The sequence below is a fragment of the Diceros bicornis genome, chromosome 14, assembly GCF_020826845.1.
Source record: "Diceros bicornis minor isolate mBicDic1 chromosome 14, mDicBic1.mat.cur, whole genome shotgun sequence".
Taxonomy (NCBI): Eukaryota; Metazoa; Chordata; class Mammalia; order Perissodactyla; family Rhinocerotidae; genus Diceros; species Diceros bicornis.
In genome coordinates, this window is record NC_080753.1 from 50,997,494 (window position 1) to 51,021,288 (window position 23,795).

The 23,795-nt window shown below is 42.5% G+C and overlaps 1 protein-coding gene across 1 annotated transcript; it reads right to left on the reverse strand.

The window, feature by feature from the left end:
- Nucleotides 1-1,472: 1,472 nt before the first annotated feature.
- Nucleotides 1,473-22,513, reverse strand: MYLIP (myosin regulatory light chain interacting protein). The gene is made up of 7 exons (XM_058555219.1): nucleotides 22,278-22,513; nucleotides 20,972-21,162; nucleotides 8,756-8,941; nucleotides 7,314-7,511; nucleotides 6,685-6,849; nucleotides 5,114-5,534; nucleotides 1,473-3,693 (listed from the first exon to the last, which is right to left on the reverse strand). Exons 1-7 carry the CDS (start codon nucleotides 22,362-22,364, stop codon nucleotides 3,604-3,606), a joined length of 1,338 nt encoding a protein of 445 aa, XP_058411202.1. The 5' UTR covers nucleotides 22,365-22,513; the 3' UTR covers nucleotides 1,473-3,603.
- Nucleotides 22,514-23,795: the final 1,282 nt, after the last annotated feature.

Genomic DNA, 23,795 nt, shown 5'->3' on the forward strand with positions numbered 1-23,795 from the left:
TGCACCCACTCTTCCTTGGAACCTGGGACCTCCTGATGTTGCCACATTGCATGGCCCTTTCTCAGCACTCCAACTCCTTGAGTCTGTCACAGTCTTTGACGTACTCACCTGCCCATTTGAAGTTGTCTCCTGGCTTAGCTTTCAGTCTCGATTTTTCCTTATCTCGTCGTCTGTTCTTTCTCAGACTCCATCATCTCACCGTCCACTTTAGATGTAGGTTATTTCAGGGTTCCATCTTCAGCTCTATTCTTTTTCCCCTTTAACGCTCCTCCTACAGATGACTCCTTATATTGTCACGTCTTCAAATGCCAATTAAATGTAATGGCCACCAAATGTTTCTCTTGACCTTTACCACCCTCTAGAAGTTCCAGCCCAAGTTTTCAACCAACTCCAGGTTTGCCAGTTACCAAGAATCTCAAACGCATCATGGCCAAAACCAAATTCAATTTCCTTCCTACTCCCATGGCTTGCTCCTGTTTGTCCCTCTATTAAAGACTATCTATTCCAAGCTAGAAGCAGAATTGTTATGACTTGTCTGTCTCACTAAATACTGACATGTCTGAAGTCTTTTGATTTGTTTTCATGTCCATAGATGATCAAAATTGAGTTCCCTGCCTCTGTTCTCTTCCAACTCTTGTGTATCCTTTCCTCTGTGGTAGGAGTTCTCTGTGCAAGAACCAGATCTGATTATCACTCTCCTGTCTCAAAAGGAAGTTCTAAAGGCAGTGGATAATCAAGTCCAAATTAAACCTAGAATTCAAGGTCCCCACTACCGTAACTGTAACCACATTCTTTCAGAGCCTAATTTCTTACCACTCCATTGACAACAGGGGATGGTCCAGCCCCAACAAACTGCATTCTAGCCCTGTATGTGTCATACACTTTCTTTTTCTACCTGGTAAAATCCAATTAGAATGTCAAGGCTCAGCTCAAAGGGCCTTTGTGAAGCACAGTTACACTTGGCCCCTAAGCAGAATTAATCACTATGTTCTGTGCCTCCATAGCCCTTTACTTACTGTTCTACTATACCACCTTATAATACAGTGGTTTTATGTTAGTCACTGAGCTTCAGGAATCCATACTCTAGTGGGGTGAACAATATCTTATTTATTTGTTGGCCTGTCATCCATCCACCTATCCATCCACACATCTGTCCATCCATCCACACAGCCATCCTTCCTTCCTTCCTTCCATTAATCTGGCTAGCATTTTGAGACTACCATGCTTAAGATCCCTTCCAGTGCTAATATTCTATGATTTTGAATATTATGTAACTTCTATACATAGAGAAAATAGTATAAGTTACAGGTTAAGTACATGATACAAGCATCCTGTATCATTCATGTCTTGATCATTATTAAATTTCCAGCACTCAATAACTCAGTAGGTGCTTAATAAATGTGTTGAACGAACAAATGAGTTAATTCCTAGAAACTGATGGAAGATTGACTTAGGTATAGGAACAGCGGAAAACAAATCTCTCAATTTTTATAAAATTATTTACTTGAAATAATTGTACTTGTACTGAACCGAACTTTTGTAGCAGCTGAAATTACCTTGTTAACTGCTACAGATAATTATCAGTTATGTATATTACGTGCAGTGTCCTCTACTCCACAAAGCATTTGCTGAACAGCACAAAGCAGCACACACAGGCATGCTTAGAGCACTGAGGTCCCAGCAGCCGCAGGTTAGCCGTCCTATAGGAACATAGCCCTCGAGTCTGTAGCCTGAGCCCTTTTCTGCTGGGACCAAGACTGGCGCTCACCTGTCCTGACCAGGCAATGCACTAGCAGCAGCCTCTGGGCTTAAATTGTTGACTTCCAACTTCGCCCTTCCCTTCCTTCTGCAATAACTGCCAGTCCTTTCCTCAATTTTTACTTTTCATCGGCTTGTGTACATTACCCCATTTTCACCTACATTCCAATCCTATCACCAGAAAACATAAATGAGTGAAAAGTGGGTGAATGTTCTCCTAGATCGGAGCCAATATCCTAAACATCTTCAAATTTTCCACATAGGACCAAATTAGATACCAACCATGATGTTCGCAATGCTCTTTTCTTTTAGATGAATAAAACTGGCTTAAATGACAGTAACTGATGTCACAAACACCAGGGTTTGCTTTAAAGTCTTTATTGTCCTGAATATAAAAGACAGAAGTCCTCTAGGATATAACAGAGTTCTTTATGTGGAAACATTGTTTTTTTACAAGTGAAAAAATAAATACCTCTTGGAATAAAGGCTTATATGCTAATATGTGCCATAAAAAAGTAGAGTTTTAATATTTGACAAAATGTCTGTGCAAAGAAACAAATGCATAAACACATTACTGCTACATTAAGGCAATATGAAAGTATCCTCAGAAATCTCCGTAAAGTGACAGTGTAGGTTTCTAGCTCTGACTTAGCTAGTATTGCACCCAATAAGGTCATCTAGGTTTCCCGACGTCCTAGAAAACCAACAAGCTTACCAGAGTCCAAAATGCCCAAGTGGGAGTGGAAAACATGATTGAGAACACAGAAAGAAGCAACTCCAAAAGCCCTCTAAAATACATAGAGGGGACAAGCAAAAGTGAATACTTAAGCATTTACAAAAAAAAGAAAAAACATGTATACAATATCTAGCATACCTACAATAAGGCTGCAGAAGGCTTGATAGCTCAAGCACGAGAGAGCCCACTGGGCAAAGCTGGAGTAGAATGCTTGGGGGAATTGAAGGACCACCCTAGTCTGTACACCACTACGCTGCATCTCAGCAAGCAATGCTCTCCATTCCCAAGCAACATGCTCTCCCTTTTTAGTCTTAAAATAAAACATTCCACTAACTCAAAAGGCCCAAGGAGTGCTTGACGACTCCACAGAAATCTTATAAACCAAATTGGTAGCATTTTATAACTGAATGGCTTGGGCGGGGTGAGCAGGGTAAGGAGAGGGGGAGAAAAAAGGACTAGGAAGCCACCCACATCGTGTTATCTGTTTTCCGTTAGCCAGACTGGTTTAAATCTGAGAACTTTGTTGTCAACTTTCTGAAAGTCACAGAATTGATTTCTAAATCTGTTTGCCTTCCAATCATTCTTGAACAAGGTATAAAAACAGAAATGACGTTAAAACAACGACTATTTCATTAAGAAAAATTTTTCTATTAAAAATGCTCTGAGCTCCATGACTGTACAAAAAGAACCAAGAAAATTCTTAAAACTAACTCTTATAAAATTTGCTGCAGGTAGGAAACTTACCTTGGGATACATTAAGGAGACTTACACTATTTCCTAAAAGGTACCCACTTTTTGGCTGTGCTGCCACTTAACTGACATCAAAGATTTTACTTATTCCTTTACTTGATCATAAAAAGAATGCAAGTCTAAGGAATGTGTCTGCGTCCCAGAGCTCTTCCTGATTCCCACCACTGGAGGTGCTGATTCTCACGTGGTATGTTTTGGAAGTGAGGAGTAGTTGTTTTCTTTTTATTCTTCCTTTTTTTTTTGTTTAACGTTGTATGGCAGATGGGTATTGAAGTATTTATCTTCTCCACAATCTATCAGTTTTACAGTTTATGATAGAGCAGTTCACGGAAACATGGCATGTCCAGTAAGTGCACAGATCAGATGACAGTGAGGTTGAGAAGACTGGTGTGCGTTGGAAGATAGACATGCTGAACATGTTCCACCCGCGACCTGCAGACCGGACACAACTGGAAAAGAGAAGCCGACAGGACCTGTTAGCACACCTTCGAGGATCTGTGTCTTCAGCGTCCACTCAGGGTACCTATTACATTCTGTTTTCTAAACAAGGTGTGGTCACAATTATTTTTAGCTTTCAGCTGGTAGAGATCATTGCTTTCTAATGGGTTTCAAAGTTCATGCTTTGCAAGGGATTAAAAATGAATATTATGAAAAAGTATAAACTGAAGGAAATTAATTAGGTTGTAAGTCAAACTCTAAACAAGGCACAATGAGTAAGTGATTCCTAAAGACTGTGGGCCCTACGGGGGCAGATTATGACCCCCCAGATAGGGATGCCAGAGACACTTCCAGAGACTGTGTGTCCTTGGCTCAGCTGGCTGACTCAGGCCAGCATCACTGGGTTGATGCCACGTGGCCAGAGAGCATAGCTCTGCTCCATGTCACAGGTCACAGCTCCACATCCCTGGCTGGCTTCTCAACAAGCCCGTCCCTTGCTCAGCCATAAGGGGAGCCTTAGGCACGAGGGTCAGACTACGTGGGCAGAAAAAGGAAATCCACAACTGCTAGTGGGAGAATAACTCATCGCAGTAGCATCCTGTTGGCTCATTATGTAGCCCTAAAAAGAGCTCTGAAATTAGTAGTATTAGATGCGTTTTCGGGCTAATTTTACATAAAACCATGGTGACATTTAGCAAACAGTTCTGAGAAGTGAAAACAAATTTAAAAATTATTGTAAGAGGAAATGTAAGGTGCAAGAAAGGAAAAAATATTACATATGAGTTGCTTTTTTTGGTATTAATATTAAAATTAGTTTGACTTGCTAAGTGAGAGCTGACCCAAGGGGCCCCTTAGAGGCATATGCACAGTAAAAAAAAAGGAAATTAATCACAAGTAATCACCGAGTAAACAACCACCGCGGATAACTGAGAGTTAACTATAACCCAAAACTCTAAGTATTCTTTCCCAGATATTTTAAGTAAATAATAAAGACCATCCTCCTAAGTGTCAGAAACCAGATATTTTAAGTAAATAATAAAGACCATCCTCCTAAGTGTCAGAAAATGGGCAGCAACAGGAAATGGAAGAGGAAGTCCTGAACCAGCCCTCAGGAGGCCTGGATTCTAGTTCTCGGCTCAGCCACCAGCTAGATGCATTACCTTGCGAATCTGAGCCTCGTTTCCAGAACTTCAAAAAAGTCTATGATTTAGAGCAATTACACTGTTGAAAATGGTACACTAATCCAAAATGCTTCCAAGGGGCAATACCGTTTGAGTCACCAAATACAAAGGCCCTTTCCAGGTGGAGATGGACATTCTTCGTTTGTGCATGACGGAGCCAGCACCTGGCACAGAGCAGGCACCCATTCACCATGAACCGGAGGGAGAAGGGAGCCTGCCGGGGAGCAGCAGGCCAGCGGGCACCCCTCACCTGGAGCTGGGCGGCGCATCGCTCACAGCACACGGTGTGGCCGCAGGGACAGAAGGTGGAGTTGATCTCCTCCTCGCAACACACCATGCACAGCATGGCTTCCTTCAGCTTGCGCAGCTTCTCCTGGAGCACTCGGGTCTGCTGGCAGCTGAGGCCCTCACAGCTACTGCAGTTCATGCTGCTCTCCGAGGACTTCAGGGGAGAGTTTGGGGGGCTGGGGTCGCTTCTCGGAACAAGGTCCACAACGCCAGCATTGTACAGAGCCCTCCTGGCGTGGTCATAGACTTCCTTTGATGTTCTTTTAATATCGAAGACATACTTCTTGCCAAGGTTAATGTTTTCATTCAGAAACAGAGAGGCCAAGTGGCCCTTCAAGTCTCGGCTATACTGCATCATGACGGCACTGGTCACCGTGTCACACCTGCGGGGAGAGATTGAACATCCACCTCAAGCCCGGGCACTCCCACGACTCAGACCTTCCCACACTGCGTGAATAAGAATATCCGTGTCAGCAGACATTTAATTTTCTTATCTGCACACCAGAAGGTAAATTCTTCCAGTTTTATACGTGACAGATATTCCAATGATTCTACCTCTATGTTTCTCATCCGAGAAAGCCGCCGTTAACGTAGAGGACAGTGAATGTGCTCCTTCACCCCCGGGGACATGAGCTACCGTCCGAAGAGCTTGTGGCAAGGGAAACGGCATTTTTCTTTGAAATCTTGGCTTTATATTAAAAATTTCTACAAATTTTGCATTCTGCTCCACAATTTGTGTGCCTATTTTAACATAAAAAGGTTAAGGTTGGGGCCAGCCCAGTGGCGTAGTGGTTAAGTACAGCATGCTCTGTCTCAGTGACCCGGCAGGTTCGGATCCTGGGCGCAGACCTACACCACTCATCAGCCACGCTGTGGTGGTGACCCACATACAAAGTGGAGGAAAACTGGCACAGATGTTAGCTCAGGGCGAATCTTCCTCAAGCAAAAAGAGGAAGATTGGCAACAGGTGTTAGCTCAGGGCAACTATTCGTCAACAACAACAACGAAGGTTAAGGTTGCCTGCCAATTAAATTTCTTAGATTTAATTTTCCAAATATTTGAGTCCAATCACAATTCTACTTTAAAACACCCTCTGAAAGGAGGGTATCAATATTGTTATTAAGAGATCCTCCCTACGTGGTGAGGATTCAGGATAACAGCTCTCCCAGAAAGGAAAGATGACTTATGTCACCCAGCTGGAAAAGGGCAAAAGCAACGGGCAAACAGGCCCAACCACTCGGTTATCTCAGGGGGAGTTATCTCAGTGAGTTGAGGAAATAAGGTAAGGGGTAAACAGCTGGATATGTCTGTGCAGCTCACACACATGCACTTTCTGTGGGAAAAGCAAGACCATGCTGATAAGGACTCCATCACTATGCCAGAAACAAAATGTTTGAAAGCAGCTGATTTCTTAAATTCTGTACAAGATTCACTGACACAACAATACCACAAACTGTAGGAGCCTTGTTGTCACCTGGAAACCTTAGAGCTCTGGACGGATGCTAAGGTTATGGGGTAAACAGCGGTACATGCCTGTAGAAAGCGTGTGTCTCAGTTATTGCTCTGTAGAGCCCGCTGGCTGCCCTGGTGCTGATCATCTTAAACAAGAGCACGATGCTGTTCCCAGACTCCTTGGTGACAGTCAAGTACACGTTCTTTCCTGACTGGGTGGCCATCTGCACCACAGGGTAAGCTATCCTGAAAGACGGAAAGAGAAAAGTGAGCAAGCCCAGAAGGAAAGATCTGTCACTTCTCATGTGCTCATGACCCAACAGTAAAATCAGATGCTCGGTTTGGGACTATCATATAAACACTCTGCCCTCTAGTTATAAGGCACATTGAAAAGCAGTTGTGGGTAAGTGCAGAGAGGTGGGGGAGCAAGTTTTGGGTGTGTGTATCGGTGAAAAAGAGATTTGTATAGCAGTGAACGACCTATTTGAAAAATATTAACTCTGCCACATCAGTATACTTGAGTTAGTATTTAAAAAAAATAATTAAATGGTTATCAAAGCCTGAATAAAATTAACGTATGTAGCAAAATGAGACACTGTATTCCTAAAGGATGACTGTTTAGTAAAACCCTCTCCATTTTCTATTTTCATGATCAGAGCCACAAAAGTATACACACACTTAAGTCTAAAAAAATTTAAGACTTGGGTTACCTATTAATTGGGCTAAAGTCATCTTTACAAATTGAGATTCCTTCAGGTCCAACCCCAATGAGGAGTTTCTGCCCTTCGCTGTCCCTCACAGAATGCCATTCTACACCATAGTTTTCCATTGCCGACACAATCTGCAAAACTTGGTATTCAGCCGAAGCCTGGCTGGTCCCCTCCAACTCCTTATGCTTTGCAACAATGCTGCAGGACATCAAAAGGGCAGAGAGGTATACAGAGAGATTAACTTAAGCAGTCTTTAGCGATAAATCATTTTCACTAGTGAATTATACTGACACTGTCATTTATGAATCACAAAAACTTAAAGCTATATATTATTGATGTTTCATTTATTTAGCAAACTTACCGTAAAATAGTTCTAACACATGGTTCAAGGTCTCAACTACTAAATATTCTGTAGAAAAAACTTTGGGGGATGCTGGATGGGGACGAATTGGAAGAATTACGGAAAATCTCTAAACATATACATAAAAAATTTAAATGTAGGAAGTTTCCATGCATTTGTCTACATTTACTTTATGAAAGATTCATTGTAACATAGCATTATAAGGGATTGATTAAATCACTTGCAACCGAAAAAAATACAGGATTAATTTATTTATTGTGGCGGACGGCCTCCAATACAGTCCTTAAAGATCCCCACCTCCCGCTGCTCATGCTCTTGTGTAATTTCCTCAAGTGTGGGCTTGATTAATGACTTGCTTCTAATGAACAGAATACGGCAGAAGTGATAAGATGCCACTCACTTCTGATACGTTATAATCTCTCTTGCTCTGACTTGGATTGCCTGCCCTGGGTGGAGCCAACTACCACATTATAAAACAGCCCCTGGGAGAGGCCCATATGGTGAGGGACTGAGGCCTGCCAGCAAGTCACATGAATCAACCTGGAGGGGGATCTCTCCCTCAGTTGAGCCTTCAGATGAGACCAAACTCCACCAACTGAGAGACCTTGAGCCAGAGAACCCAGCCAAGTCAAGGCCAGCTTTCTGACCCACAGAACCGTGAGATAACGTTTGCTGTTTTAAGGCACTAAGTTGCGGGGTAACTTGTTACCCAGGAATAGATAACTAAAACACCTATGTTAGGCCTCTTGGTTTAATACTTGCTTGATGAAGAAAATACTAATATACATGACTGACTTTATTTTAGGAGATTTGCTTTCTTAAAAGGTCAGAGATTTTTAAAATTCCCGTTATATAGCACTTCATATAAGGGCATTTATTGGTGTGGATTATGTTTTGTGTTTATCAGTTTCTCAGATACAAGGCTTAAGTAACTTTTGAAAATAATTGGTTAAATTGGGCAATGGCCTAGTCTTAACCTCACAAATTATCTGCATATACCATAGATTCATTTTCTTCCGGAAATTCTTATAAATTTGAATAGATCTATGAATATAAACACTAGCCTTAATCACAGCCTCACCTGTTCAAGGTGGCACTGGAGAGCTCCTTTGCACACAGCTCCTCGTAGCTGTATTTGGCGGTGTTCTGATTGTAGTCTCCAAACTTGGTCTGGGCCAGGAGGGCGCTGAGTTCCACTGCTTGCTCTGGGGAACACTGGAGGTGGCCTGCCAGGAGGGCCTCCTTGATGTGCAAGAAAAAGATATGCCTGCAAAGCAACGTGAGAATGAGATTATGCTGGGGGGCTAACTTGGTGTCACACTCAACCTGCTTAGCAATTTCACAATCCCTTTTAAGGAAGGAAAGCAAAGCAATTTAAAAAGCCACCATGAAAAGGCTCATCATTAAAGAAACCTTTTTATCATGTGTATTAAATCAAAATAAGTCTGAGCACTAAGTTTCCCTGGAATAAAAAGTGTAACCCAAACAAAACAAATCTAATTAAGACAAGTTCAGTAACATTCAAGTTACAAAATGTAAAATACTTACACACAAGTTTTTGCATTATAATTTTTTAAAAGAAATTATCTGAATCAGAAAAACTTTATCTTGAAGTGGAATTGATGTCTTCAGATCCTCACCTTTATTCAAATGACCCCCAAATCTCTAGTCTTAGCCCCAACTTCTAAGAATCATATTCAAATGTCCAACTGCCCATCGACTTCTCCACTTGGATGTTCTTCAGTGGCCCAATTTCAGCTCGTTCAAAACCAAACTCACTGTCTTCCTTCCCAAACCCACTTTTTCTCCCAGTGGAAAACACAGACTCACTTTTGACTCTGAATCTTATTTCCACCTACTTTCCGTCTCTGAAAACTTTTTAAATCCAGTTCCATTCTTCCCACTTTTACCTCCTCTGCCCTACTTGCAGCTCTCAACTGTCAGAGAATTTACAATATCCTCTAAGCTGATCTCTCTTCTAGACTCTGTGCTAATCCGCCCGCCCAGCTGCTTGCTTCTGGTATGAACTTGCCATTTCTCTGCTCAAAATCCTTCAAAGGATTCCCCACCACTTGCCGAGGAAGCACACTGTTAGCACGAACCCAGGATACTCCACCGTCTGGCCTCAGCTTTCCAGCCACATCTCCTGTCACTCCCTCCAGCCACTGCGCCCCAGGAAAAGGATAATTCCTTTTTGGAATAACCAAGCACATTATGCTCTGGAGTCTCTGGTCTCACTGTTCCCTCTGTCCTGAAGGCCATTCTTTCTGTCCCCTCATTAGATACCGTTTCATCTATATCACATGCAAACTATTTATTCCTCTATTATAGTATTTGACATATTCTAACTTCTAGTACAGTTAGCTGCATGTAAGCTGACTTAACTGTCTCTAACATCAGAGAGTGCTATAAATGTACGTAAAATGTACTGCATACTTTTATTATTTATAATAGTTTATATTCCCACCTTAGTTTCATTCCATTTAAGCCCATCCTAATTGCATACAATCCTATATTCTACATACTCTAAGAGGTAAGTCACACTTAGAAACTCCTAGGAAACTTCAGATACTGTTGCCTGCTAATCCGAATTGTCTAAGGCTCTCAAGAGAGCATCTAAACTGCCACAGACAGATCGGGCTAGGTTATAAAATTTGTCTCTAGCAAATGTAGAGGTATAACCTTCCTTTGATGATTTGTTATTGCCTCTCAAACACGCTTAAACGCCACAATATCCTTCCATTAACAAATGAGTTATGACCATGGGTGAAGCTCTGAAGAGAGCTCATAAGTCCAGCTCCCCACTTCAGCTGGATACCCTTAGTCCCGGCCTTGCCACTGCATTTATTTATACACTAGTCTCGTGTCTGGCATTCCAGGCATAGGGGATAACATGAGCAATGTAAGAAGAGGAAGCAGGAGAAAGTGAGGCTAGAAATACAAGGAGGGGCTCCACTGAGAGTCTCAGAATGTCAGGCTGACAAGAGCCATTAATCTTCCTTTAAGAAATGTTTAAATTCAACGTTTCGTGCCTTCTAAAATAAGGAAATATTTAAAATTATCAAACCACCAAATACTGTAGTTTTTTTCTTTATTCGAAGCCCCTGTGAAGAAATCACAGTAAGAATGCATAATAGCACTGAAAGAAGATAAGCATGGTTTTTATTAACTCAAACATCTGCTAGTCTTTAAAGTATTTTTGACATACTGCTAAACTGAGAAGGGGGGTCCCTACTGGGGCAAAGAAATAATCACAAAAATAACTTCTTTTAAAATAGCTATCCCAGGGCCGGCCCCATGGCTTAGCAGTTAAGTGCGCGCGCTCCGCTACTGGCGGCCCGAGGTTCGGATCCCGGGCGCGCACCGACGCGCTGCTTCTCCGGCCATGCTGAGGCCACATCCCACATACAGCAACTAGAAGGATGTGCAGCTATGACACACAACTATCTACTGGGGCCTTGGGGCGAAAAAAAAAGAGGAGGATTGGCAATAGATGTTAGCTCAGAGACGGTCTTCCTCAGCAAAAAGAGGAGGATTAGCATGGATGTTAGCTCAGGGCTGATCTTCCTCAAAAAAAAAAAAGCTATCTGAGGACTGAGGTCTAGCATTCCCATAAAATCCTGTTGTCATAACACAGCTTCAGCCCCCAAAAGGCTTTTCGATGACCACTTGGTAAACTTCCTCATGGTTAATGTGTCTCTGTCTCTGTATTCATCAGGGGGCACGTTAGTAGGAAATGAAAATTTGAATAGATGCTTACATCAAAGAAGAAATTATGTGCTGCAAGATTTTAAGTCACAATCTAAGTCTTCTCAATTTAAGTATTGCTTACGTGAAAATGTCTTCCAACTTACTTCCCAAGCATCAAATTAGAGACTAGTTTCTGCTTTATCAAGGAATAAGTACAGCCTGCAAAAGAAGAATATTAAAATCTATCCAATTTCTTTTTCCAAACTATCCACGCCTACTTCTGGAGAGACAGCTGCCAAAATCAAAGGCAAAGAAGCAGTAACAGAATATGAACAGGTGGTCAGCAGCCCGAGTTGTAATGCTGATCCTTTCTCACATGTGGGTCAGAATTTAAGAGAAGGGCTGGGCAGACATTTGGCCTTTTCTACATACTCCGCATTCTCGGCTGGACCGCAATCCATACCCTGCAAGCAGAAAAGTCCTCCTCCTTACTGTTTACATCAACCTTCTGATCGGGCCCTTCCTGCGTTTTGCAGTTTCCTGGCCATAAAGCAGTCTTTTCATTTCAAGTCAACAAGTATTTGTCGGGCCTTGCCTCTGTGCCAAGCCCTGCGCTGGGGGTACAGTGTGAACATGTCTGATAGTTTCTTTTAAGATGGAACTTACAGCCTTTTATCGTGAAGGAACACGTCCTATCAAAGCAACTCCAGCCACAAACTGGCTTTTGGGTGACAAGTTTATGCTCTCCAGGAGAGGAACACAATGGAGAAGTGACAGTGAGCCATCAGCAGACTCTATTTAACATACTCTTTCCAAGATGGCGGATGGCAGAGTGTGGAGACACATTTCCAACAAGGAATCCAATGATGGCTCAATACTTACGGGTAGATTTGAAACAAGTATTTTCTCCTATTAATTTCTCTCAAACTATCTGGCCTATGACCGTCTTGCTCATGGAGTTTAACTCCATCCCTTAAAGTGGGTGAAAGGTTACCAATAACATCAAAACAAGCAGATGTGGTCAAAGAAGTCATGTCTGCAGTGAAAAGTTTTTTTTTTTTTTTTTTTTTTAACTAACGATCAAAAGTGGTTGACGCATCTAATTCAATTTAGGAATCACAAACAGAAAGAAAGTCTTTGAAAAAAACCTGTTTTCTTTGTCTTGAGCAAATGTCTGTGAATATGTACTATAGACATAAGCTCAAACTGCATTTTCTAAACACTGTTCTGGTTATACCTTGAAATTCATGATTCTTCAAGTTTTACCCAGTTACTAAGAAGAGGATATTCTCAATATATGGATCACATTTGGGGGCCCAAAGTGAAACATTCTGGCTAACTCCTGTCTTTGCATCACAGGTACAAATGAATTCAAACTGACTATAGCACTATGGAAGATTAAAAAAAAAATAGAATGAATATAAGGATATGCCAAATTTTAACTTTAAAAACAACATCACACACTCTTAATATATTTTGGTTTCAAAGTACTTCAAATTTCCTCTATTTTTAAAATTAATTCCTTTCCATAGCTTTAAGGAATGAAGTTAAGTCATTTATCTTTTACGAGTTGTAATCAGAGAATTCTCCTCTCAACACTGGCTTGTCTCATAAAGAAATCATCTGATACAATCAAAGCAGAACTTTCTGCAAGCCAACTGGGAGCTGTGGATCCGCTGTCACGGACAGTTACTCTCAATTACTGCCCTCCAGTTATCTTCCCAGTTACATCATTTTGAAGAGCATTTCATGACACAAAAGTAAAATAACTATATCCATATTCACTATTAAACTCAGAATTTAAGTAATTAACCTAAAACATCTTTAAAATGGCTAAGTAGCTTTTTTTTAAAACTCTCAGGTCCCTATAATCGAACTGTATTTCTCCCCCAAAGACCTGACTGAACCTGGCCATCAACAGTAATGGCTGGCTTGTTCCTCACCTGGTTAGACCCCCACTGAGATCACCGGTATGCTGCCTCAATCCAATGAGTCATTTAACCACATCAGGGTGTGTGTGGGTGTGTGTGTTATGTATTTATGTATGTATTTTATTTATTTATTTGCTTGATTGATTGATTGGAAGATCAGGCCTGAGCTAACATCCATGCCAATCCTCCTCTTTTTGCTGAGGAAGACCGGCCCTGTGCTAACATCTATTGCCAATGCTCCTCCTTTTTTCCCCAAAGCCCCAGTAGATAGTTGTACGCCATAGCTGTACATCCCTCTAGTTGCTGTATGTGGGACGCCACCTCAGCATGGCTGGACAAGCAGTGGGTCGGTGCACACCCAGGATCCGAACTCGGGCCGCCAGTAGTGGAGCGTGCACACTTAACCACTAAGCCACGGGGCCGGCCCCCACATCAGTTTATTTTAAACCAAACTCTGACTGCCAAGTTATATTTAAAAACTATCAAATCAAAACAGAATTGCTATAAGAGTTTTTTAGTTTTGTATCTTAAATTCCAGAAACAAAAATCAGCTCAAGATAGATCATAGGCCTAAACGCAATAGCTAAAACCATAGTTTTTTCTGCTGAGGAAGATTCATCCTGAGCTAATGTCTGCTGCCAATCTTCCTCTTTTTGTGTGTGAGCCGCCACCACCACATGGCCACTGATGAGTGGTGTAGGTCCACGTCCAATCTGCTTTATGATTGGGCCAGCCCCCATGGTGCAGAACCAAACCTGGGCTGCCAAAGCGGAGTGTGCCAAACTTAACCACTAGGCCACTGGGGCTGGCCCAACCATAAAGCTTTTAAAATGAAACAGAGGAGAGTCTCTTTATGACTTGGCAGTAGGTAAAGGTTTCTCAGGACAAAGTCAGCAAAAACCATAAAAGAAAAAAAAAAATGAATAAATTAGACTTTGCCAAAATTAAAAATTTCTACTCCTTGAAAGGCATCAAGAAAACAGGCAAGCCACAGGTGAAAATATACTTACAAAACATATATCTCACAAAGGACTAGCATCTAGGATATATAAAGAATTTGTACAACTCAAAGCTATAGGCAACAGGGGCTGGCCCCGTGGCTTAGCAGTTAAGTGTGCGCGCTCCACTACTGGCAGCCCGGGGTTCGGATCCCGGGTGCACACCGACGCACCGCTTCTCCAGCCATGCTGAGGCCGCGTCCCACATGCAGCAACTAGAAGGATGTGCAACTATGACATACGACTATCTACTGGGGCTTTGGGGGAAAAAAAAAAGGAGGAGGATTGACAATAGATGTTAGCTCAGAGCCGGTCTTCCTCGGCAAAAAGAGGAGGATTAGCATGGATGTTAGTTCAGGGCTGATCTTGCTCAAAAAAAAAAAAAAAAAATTAAGGCAACAAGTCAATAAAAATCGGTAAATGACTTGAATAGATATTTCACAAAAGAAGATGTACAAAAGGCCAATAAACACATGAAAAAGTATTTAACATTATTAATCCATAGAGACATGCAAATTAAAACCACAACACACCCACCAGAAGGCTGGCAGAGATGTGGTGGAACTGACTCTCATACATTCTCGATGGGAGTACAGAATGGTGCAACTGCTTTGGGAAAAGGTATGGCAGTTACTTATAAAACTAAGTGATTATCTCTTCTATCATGCAGCTATTCCATTCTTAGCTATTTACTCAAGAGAAATGAAAACACATGTCTACAAAAAAGACATGTACTAGAATCTTCATAGCAGCTTTATTCATAATAGCTGGAAAACAGGTGTTCACCAATAGGAGTATGGATAAATAAACAGTAGTACATTCATACAAGAGAATACTCTCCAGCAATAAAAAGGAACGAGCCACTGATATATACAACGATATGGTGGATCTCAAAAAATCTATGATGAACAAAAGAAGCCAGACACAAGAGTATACATTGCGTGATTCCATCTATACGAAGTAGAACAGGCATAACTAATAGATGGTGGAAAAACAAGCAACCCTGGTTGCCTAGTGGGGCGGGTGGGGGTGGGGGTGGGGAGGGAGGGCGGGATCTGTGTGCAGAAGGGCATGAGGAACTTTCTGGAGTAACGGTAATATTCTAAATCTTGATAAGAGTTCTGTTTAAACAGGTACATCCATTTGTCAAAACTCATTAAATGGTATAATTAGGATTTATGCATTTCATCATGTGTAAATTTTATGTCAAAAGCAAAAAAAGAACTGTAGGCAAATATCAAGTTCTAGTTAATGGAATGCACACTGAAGTATTTAGGGGAAAGTATACTCACACACAACTTATTTCGAAAAGCATCAAAAAGACAGATTGATAGATGGGTAGAGGGATCAATAAATGGATAAATATGTGATAAGGCAAGTAAACTGTTACTATAGGTGGAGGTATTGGGTGTTCACTGTAAAAACCTTCAGCTTTTCTGTATGAATGAAAATTTTCATAGTAAGAGGTTGAGCAAATACTACTAGTGAAAATCCCTTAGGGGTCAAGGTTCAGAATTCAAACGAAGAGCTGTACTTAAAATGAACCATCAAATCTACTACATTTCACAGAGGGCTTGCGATGGAGAAAGCTGTCACGGCTAAATAATTACCAAGTTAAGTCTCTATTCAGGCTTAAGGAGATCCTTCTCAAAGCCCAAAATGCAAAATGGGAATCACCGAGAAATTTTTGTTCCTCCTCAGGCTCCAAAGCAGTTAAAAGATTTGGAGGGTAAGGGTAAGGGAAAGTCCCCATTTCAAAAGCGATTACAACCCACACCAGAATAGTACTACTTAGAAGCACAGTAAGGGCAATTCCCCATTTCAAAAGTGATGACAACCCACACCAGAAGAATACTATTACTTAGAAGCACAAAATCTGGGCTTCTAAAAAATATGATTATCCACTCATAATAGATTCCCATCCTAGTCAAACAACAAGCGAGGCAATCCTGTAGTTCAAAAGCGTTAACTACAATCTCTTTCTCAACAGTCTAGACAGGTGGGGAGTGCTATTAAGTCTGGGACCAGGCTGCAGTGGGACACGACTAAGAGAATAAATGTACCTGGTGCCCCAGGAGCTGCACCATTGGTCATCTGAGTCTGACCCTAAGTGCCATCTAAATATTCAAATTTTATTTAAAATCACATATTAAAAAGTTCATTTTGGTTACATAACCATTTCTCAATGTTCTTCAGATACTTCATGCAAATATATACGTATCAGAAATTCAAAAAGAGCCTGAAGGGGCCCAGATGGGAGATCCGTGGCTAAAATAAACATACAATAACACAAATATCCTATATTCTGAGCAAAAAGAAAAACGTGATAAATTAGAATTCATAAATTTAATTAATACTTGCTTCAGAAATCATATACAAGTCTGTTTTTACCTTTTTCACTTTCATGGGGCCTATTTTGTGTTTGGGCATATGGGAAAAAAAGCAATGCGTTCTTCTACTCTTAGGCATGTAATTAACATGAAGAACATAAATGACACCTTTATAACAGATAAATACTGCTGCCACAGCATCCCATAGAACTTACCCACACTGAATCACACAAAGGTAAGTTATATAAGCAACTTTACCAATGCTGGCAATGTTTGAAAGACTGAACATGACTACAGGCCCTAGCTAGGACCAGTGTGATTCAGCTCTGAACTGCTTTGAGATTATTACCTCTTATCTACCTATAGTTTGCATGTGGCATTTGCTTTCTGGGTTTCAATGATGCCATCTTCCCTGGATTTTCACATGTCTAAGTGATTTTTGTTGGGAGATAGGGAAAAACTGAGTTTAATAAGTACTTAGGACCTAGAAATTGGTTGAAATTAGATATGGTGAGCCTGTAGCTTGAAAACTATCTGAACTTCATAAAAGGTCCAGGAGAGCAGAGGTTCATTTTAGATAAGAGCTAACAGCCACGGTAAACAAAAGGCCTGGGGTAGGGTGGAGAAGGAAGTATAAGGATGCCAAGCACTGAGCAAATTCTTAATGGAGAATAATCACTACAAAACATTTAATGGTGAGATTCCTTTTAGATAGTCTCAAACTTTTCAGTTTAAAGAGGCAAACTGGCAAACATTTCAAGAATTATAAGAAAATTTATATTACCAGTATTAGTTAACCCCATTATTTCCAAGTTCTTCATTCATTGATTCAATAAATATTTACACACCAGGCACTTGGGGATACAATGTTGATCAGCTCCCTGCTAGCGGAATTTAGATTATGAGAGTGGCTGACAATAAACGAATTGTCACATAAGTAAATGTAGTGTTACATGCTCATTAAATGCTATAAAGAAAAGCTACACGCTGTCTTGGGAGAGTTCAGTCTTCTGAGCAGGCCTAGAGAGGGCTTTCCTGAGGAGTGATGACCCAGCTGAGGTCTGAAGGATGGGGGGATTTAATGAAGGACGAGTCAAACTCATCACTGCTCGCATCATTGAAATTTTAATGAGACTCAACGTTCAGGATTACAGCATTTCCGTGAATGTTAGTTCCGGACTCACTGAGCCCTTGTGCTGGACTTGTTTTCTGGGAAAGAGAATTCAGGTGTTCCACGATTGCCCTTAGCAAAGACCACAGAGCTCTGCTACAATGTGGCAAAGTCAGGAGAAATAGCAAGATTTTATTGGCAGTGGATGGTGTAATTATCATCTCTGAAGAAGAAGTATATATATAATTCTCTAATCTCTGGTTTTGAAAATGTTGACAAAATCTGGTCTGAATTGCTGTGAATAACCTAGAGCCTTTGAAAGGCAAGAATTTCAAAGATCATTATTATTTCAGATCTATTTCCACAACACATTAGTTTCACTTTTAGTTTTAATCTACCACATGGCAAACATCTGCTGAAAATACCTGCTGTCTCTGTCTCTCAAATGTGCCAGCTGAGTCTTAAATAAGACTCTCCGGTTGCTTTCGAGGCTCATTCAAGAGCAAACCTAATAATCTGGGTAGAGAACCAAATCTAAAATTAGGCCCAATCAGAGACTAGATTAACTCTTATCTACCCATTTAAACAGACACATGATATATTTTTTCTGTCTTCAGAAAAACATATTTAGGAAAACATTAAGGAAAATAATATAGAGATGAAGCAGAGCAATGATAAATTTATTGCTAGAAAGGATTTTAGAGACAATCTCTTCCTGGGCTTTCAGCTGAGATGAAGAGCTGGGCTCAGTCGTGGAAGTCTGTATATGCCGGTAGTTGAGGCAGAGCTGGACCAAGAATGCAGGGCTCTGCCTGTCCCCAGTGCTCTCCTATTACAAACCAGCCTTCCTGCCCATCATCCTCACAGCGGCCTCCCTAAACCGATTCAAACTGATACATTAACTGCCCCCCAGGTAGGCCAGCTCTACTGTGAGCAGGCTTTATCCATAATTTTACAATTACTTTAATTGTCCACAGAGGACAACTCGGCCACCACATTTCAGCACCATTTAATAAACTGTCCAGTCACTTTCAAAATACTAAATCTACCCTCATGACTTAGAGACAGTAAAAAAACCACCTCTCATCACTGGACTGAGTTTACTCACTACATAAACAGATCTATTTTATTTTCACAGCATTTTATATAAATATTTCATAACAAATAATTAAACATCAAAAAGTTTATCAACCAGCTTTATCTTGCTAACATAACATTAGGGAAAATAAGTATTTTTGTTGTATAGTATCATGCCCATAAAAACAATGCTAACTGTAACTAAACTGGACCCAGTACAACTTCTGATCCTAATTAAGAAGTACAAATGCTAATTACAAATCTCTTTATCTAGTTATTAAAGCAGAATGCTATATAAACTTTAGGTGGCATTTTCTTAAAATTCTGTGTTTCAGACAACCCCACAAAAACAAGTTCAGTTCACCAACATTTTAAAAGCAAGTCAAAAGTTTAGATCCCACTAATTTTTCAATAAGATTTCAAAAAGAAATTAAAATCAATTAAAATTATCTAGTCTAACTAGACGTGCATTCTTTGAAGTGCCATTAGGCATTAATCTCAAGAGCCAAAGTCAATTGAAAAGTAAAAAATTTGATCCCAATTCTAATTTTATGAATATTTCTTGCATGAATAAAACGGATTTGATAACAGTTATTAACTCAATTACAGGAAAGCACAAAGACCATCTAGTAGCAAATTTCAAAGTCTGTAAGCACTCATAATACAAATGTATTATACTATGATGACTGCAGCCATTGTTTAAATGATGTATTTGGTCCTCCATGCTTCTGCAGATTTAAAAAATAAATTTGTGTCATCAAAATAAATTTGTATCTGGAAGCCCTGAAATGACTGCAAATTATGATAAAACTACACAGTGACGATTCCACTATATTGTGTAATATACATTTTTTCTCTTACTCAACTGCAAGTTATCACACTGAAATGCAAAGTGAAAACTTTCACAAATCAGCTTTAAGTAAAAAAAACCAAAAAACCCCCCAGCCTTTTCTGATTAATATAGACAGCTAAAACATCTTTAAACATGCAGTCACTTGAATATCCTGCAAGACATTTTCCAGAGCACTAAGAATTCAATTCAACACACCAACTTTCTTCAGAAACAAAATCGAACATTTCCCTCACCCTTTAAAGCTCCATAACTAGGCAGAGATTTCAAATTCAAATGAATAGTATTTCAAAATATGTTTCTAACAGTCCTTTGGCAAACAAACAAAAAATGACATGTTAAAAACTCTCCAAGGATACTGCTCACTCATCACTACTCAAAATTTTCACACTCACATTTTTCATGTGCGTGGCAAATTTCCAAGCCAAACAATTATGAAAAACATTAGAATTTAGATTCAAAGTTTGCTGTGTTTAAAAGTAGTTGTTTTCCTTTACTTTGACATGCCACTGTAAGACTCAGGTCTCTTGCATTTCAGCAATAAATATTAAAAACCAGTTTCCCAGTTTGGCTCATCCTTGAGAAAAGTATTACAGCCAGTCCAGGGGAGAAAAGATTTTCTGTCTGAAAAAAGGAAACCACATACTCCAGTTTGTCCACCACTACTGGTGGTTTTCTAGAAGTAAGGAGGTAATTTCAATCATCTGAACTCAACAATCATGTGTAACATATCTGTGGGTTGGCGTTCAGTTACACTGGCCTGAAAAAGAATTTAGCGAGTTTTCAAGAAACTTAAAAAACTTTTAAAATTCTGCATTAAGTCAGACAGAACTCTTCGCTACATACTGTAATCTGACACTAGGCTGAAGCAGTTGACCAAGTTTGAGTAACCCAAGAGGAACAGTTTCCTGCTGTTAGAACAGTGCACAATGACCGAGAGTAACACTGCTGAGGCAGAGGTTACTATCGGGCATTAGACGCTGCAATCAGGAAGTCAGTTGGGTCTGTCTGTTTTTTTTTTTGCCTTGTGGCACTATCTCAAGCATTTGTAAGGATTCAACTCTGCTCTCCTATTGTTTATAAAGACAAGAAAAACCACATGAAGGGTTAGAAAACGTACCCCAGGCCAACTATGCAGCACCCTTTTCACCTCAACAAAAGGGCTGTGCCATGGAAAACTTCTAAGTTATGAACCAGCTCACTCTCTATCAAAAAAAATTTGCCTGTGAACATCTCTGGAAGGTGCAATGGCCCTTTCTAAATGGAATCCAAGGTCTATTTGACACTGGTTTATTTTCACGTCAGTTTACCTAGTCTGCTCCTGTAAGATGAGATGAGGCTCCACGAAGAACTTGACTCGAAGTTTAAGGCGGTAAGGGGCTAGCCCATCCATCTGCTGCGAGATCCGGTTTCTCAGATTTAGCCATAAACTTTCACCTTTGCTCCCCGTAAATTGCAGTCCAAAATAATCAACTTCTATAATTCCCAAACGCCTGCACACCTAAAACACAAATGAATGCAGCATGCATGAGCAAATGGTCCGTGTTGTCAAAGCAAACTCAAGGACTAGACCCGAGTCTGATTCCTACCTACTTTTTACAAAGTTCAACGGTGTTACAATTCCTGTTGTAAGCTGGAAGAACAAAGTTCTAAGGCCCCAGGGATGCTAAACCATGAGATGCAGTATAAAGCCTTGTGCTTCCTTTAATACCCAGGACATGCCGATAGCAGTAGAGAAAAAGGACTCCTCAAAAGTAGTCTTCCAGAAAGGCTGAGGAGGGGAATCACAGGGTATTTTCCCTCTTATTCCAATCACCGGAATTCCCTCCACCAGCACAATCTGCACAGCTGATTTGGCAGCTTATTATCTGGACAATTTTTAACCATCTGGACTCCAAAAAAAACAAACACATTGAGGAAACATGCCACAAGTGTCAGCTAAGCTTTACAAGAGGTTTTCCAAACATTGCAGGTCTAGGGCGTTGGAGGGCACAGCGTTTCACTTGAGACCCAATTTGCTGCCTGCCACACCAATATGCACTGTTTGGAACTGTTCTTTACTCTTAAGGAAACGCGTGCTTAAAGACAACCGAAGTGTAGGATCATCCAAACCTTCGATCCTCTCGTCACCCGCAAATCGGGAGATGCAGGTGAATGGTCCAGTTGAGCAGCAGCAAGAGACAAGGGCCCGGGTGTCTGGCAAGCAATCCCAGGGACCTGCGACAGCCTCCAGCCACCTCATCCCGGGACGCAGGTGGCGCTGCCAGGCCCCGCGGGGACCCGACAGGCGGTATCACGCACACACCTGCGGCAGGTGTGCGGAGTCGCCTTTTTCCGGGAAAGTGCCGAGCTGGGGGGCAGGGTGGCAGGCCCGCCGGGCGCATCCTTCCCACTCCCGCCACGCGCTCCCGCCGCGCCGGGATGGGGGCCGCGCGCCCCACGCCCGCGGGGAGGAGGGGGCGCGGGCCGGGCGCCTGGGGCGCGCTACCCCCGGGTCGCCGCTGCAGCGCCACCCGGCCCCTCGCAAGCGGCGCGCCTTGGCGCCCGGCACCGCCGCGAGGCCCCTCGGCCTCCGGGAAGCGGCCGGGCCCCCCCCGCCTGGCTCCTCGTCCTCACCTGGTTGAGGCAGTCCTCGCCGTTGGCTTTCGCCTCCACCTCCACCTCCATCAGCACCGCGTCCGGCCTCGTCACATAGCACAGCATGGCTGGGGCCGCCGCTGCCACCACAGCCGCCTCCTCTTTGGTGTGCGCGGGGCTGCCGCCTCGCCACCGCTCAGACCCAGCCCCGGGCTCGGCGAGGCTGGCCCTCGGGAGGCTGCAGCCCTGCAGACCCCGGCCCTGCGCCCCGCGGCCGCCGCGCCCTCCCCGCTACCCCCTCGCCAGTCCGCCCGCCGGCTCTCCAGCTCTCCGCGGCGGCGCCGCACTCCGACAACCCGACTGCCTGCGCCGCGACAGGACTCCTCGGATATAGCGGCCCCGCCCCCTTCGGCTGCGGCCCCCGCCAATCACGGCCGCCTAGTCCCGCCTCCGCCGCCCCGGCAGCCAATAGCAGCGCCCGCTCGGCCGCGGCCGGACCTCCCAGCGCCGGCTGAGTGCCCCGGGCCGTCCGGGGAGGTGGCAGCTTGCGGGCACCGAGTGCCGCGGGAGGAGGGAGGCGCCGGCACGCAGCCGCTGCCTCTGCCCGCTGGGCGACGCTGCGCGGAGCCAGCGACCGCCTGCGGCTCCCAGGCGGGGACGCCTTTCTGTCGGGCTTGAATTTACAACGATTAAACGCCTCCAAGCTGCCGCTGTTCTTCAGAAGCCTTGGGTCGCTCCAGAAGCGCCTTTCGGGAGGTGAAAGCAAAAAGGAAAGGGACCAAAGTCTAAGGAAAAGTATTTTCCCCTGGGGTTTGCCACGGTGGGTTGTTGGGAGGCGGAGCGGTTGTTCCTCATTTTAGATCTCGTCATTGAAAAAACAAAATCTGAGTATAAAAGTTTTTGCAGTTGACCAGTAAGCCAGGGAGCTGGATCTAGTTCTTCTATATGAATTCTCTCTAGAGGCTTCTATTTACCCGTTGTGCTGAATCAAAACACCTTATAGGGCACTAAGGCCCTCTCAGGTCGCCATCCTATCTCATGTCTTATCTCATTCATTCGTTAAACATTAATTGAGCACCTGCTGTACTGCGGGTCCCTTCCCTCAGGCACCCGGATGTTATCCTCATCTTAAAGGTAAGGGACTCATCTCAGGAACTAACAGGTGGTGTAACCTCAGTAGTGGCTATTAATAATTACAGATCTACAACTCTTCACTCGTTTAGTACTTGTTCCTCTTTGCCAATACATTACTTAGCCTACCTCTTTGGTTTCTTTATAGCAGCAGTGAGAAGATGTGGGTTTCAGCCTTGGACCTTTAGAAAACTTCTCTCTGAAGCTCCGTGTTCTCCACAGTAAAATGGAGACCACAGTATCTGCTCTGCCTTCCCCACAGCATTGCTGTGAGGAGCAGCAGAGATAATGTTCATAAAAGCATTCGAACGACCCTCTGTATGTCAGGAGATCTATAATGTCAGCTCTGTCACTGCCTGCTGATGACTTCTGTCCTTACCCCCCTTCCTGAGTCCCAATTATCTCTGTCCCAGTGGCCTGTATTTC

Excerpts from the sequence above, each read along its gene's own strand:
- MYLIP (XM_058555219.1), bottom strand. The coding sequence starts at position 22,364 with ATGCTGTGCTATGTGACGAGGCCGGACGCGGTGCTGATGGAGGTGGAG. Across the intron at positions 21,163-22,277 it reads GCGAGGACTGCCTCAACCAG|GTGTGCAGGCGTTTGGGAAT; the intron begins GTGAGGACGAGG and ends TTTGTGTTTTAG. Across the intron at positions 6,850-7,313 it reads GACTTTAGCCCAATTAATAG|GATAGCTTACCCTGTGGTGC; the intron begins GTAACCCAAGTC and ends TCCGTCTTTCAG.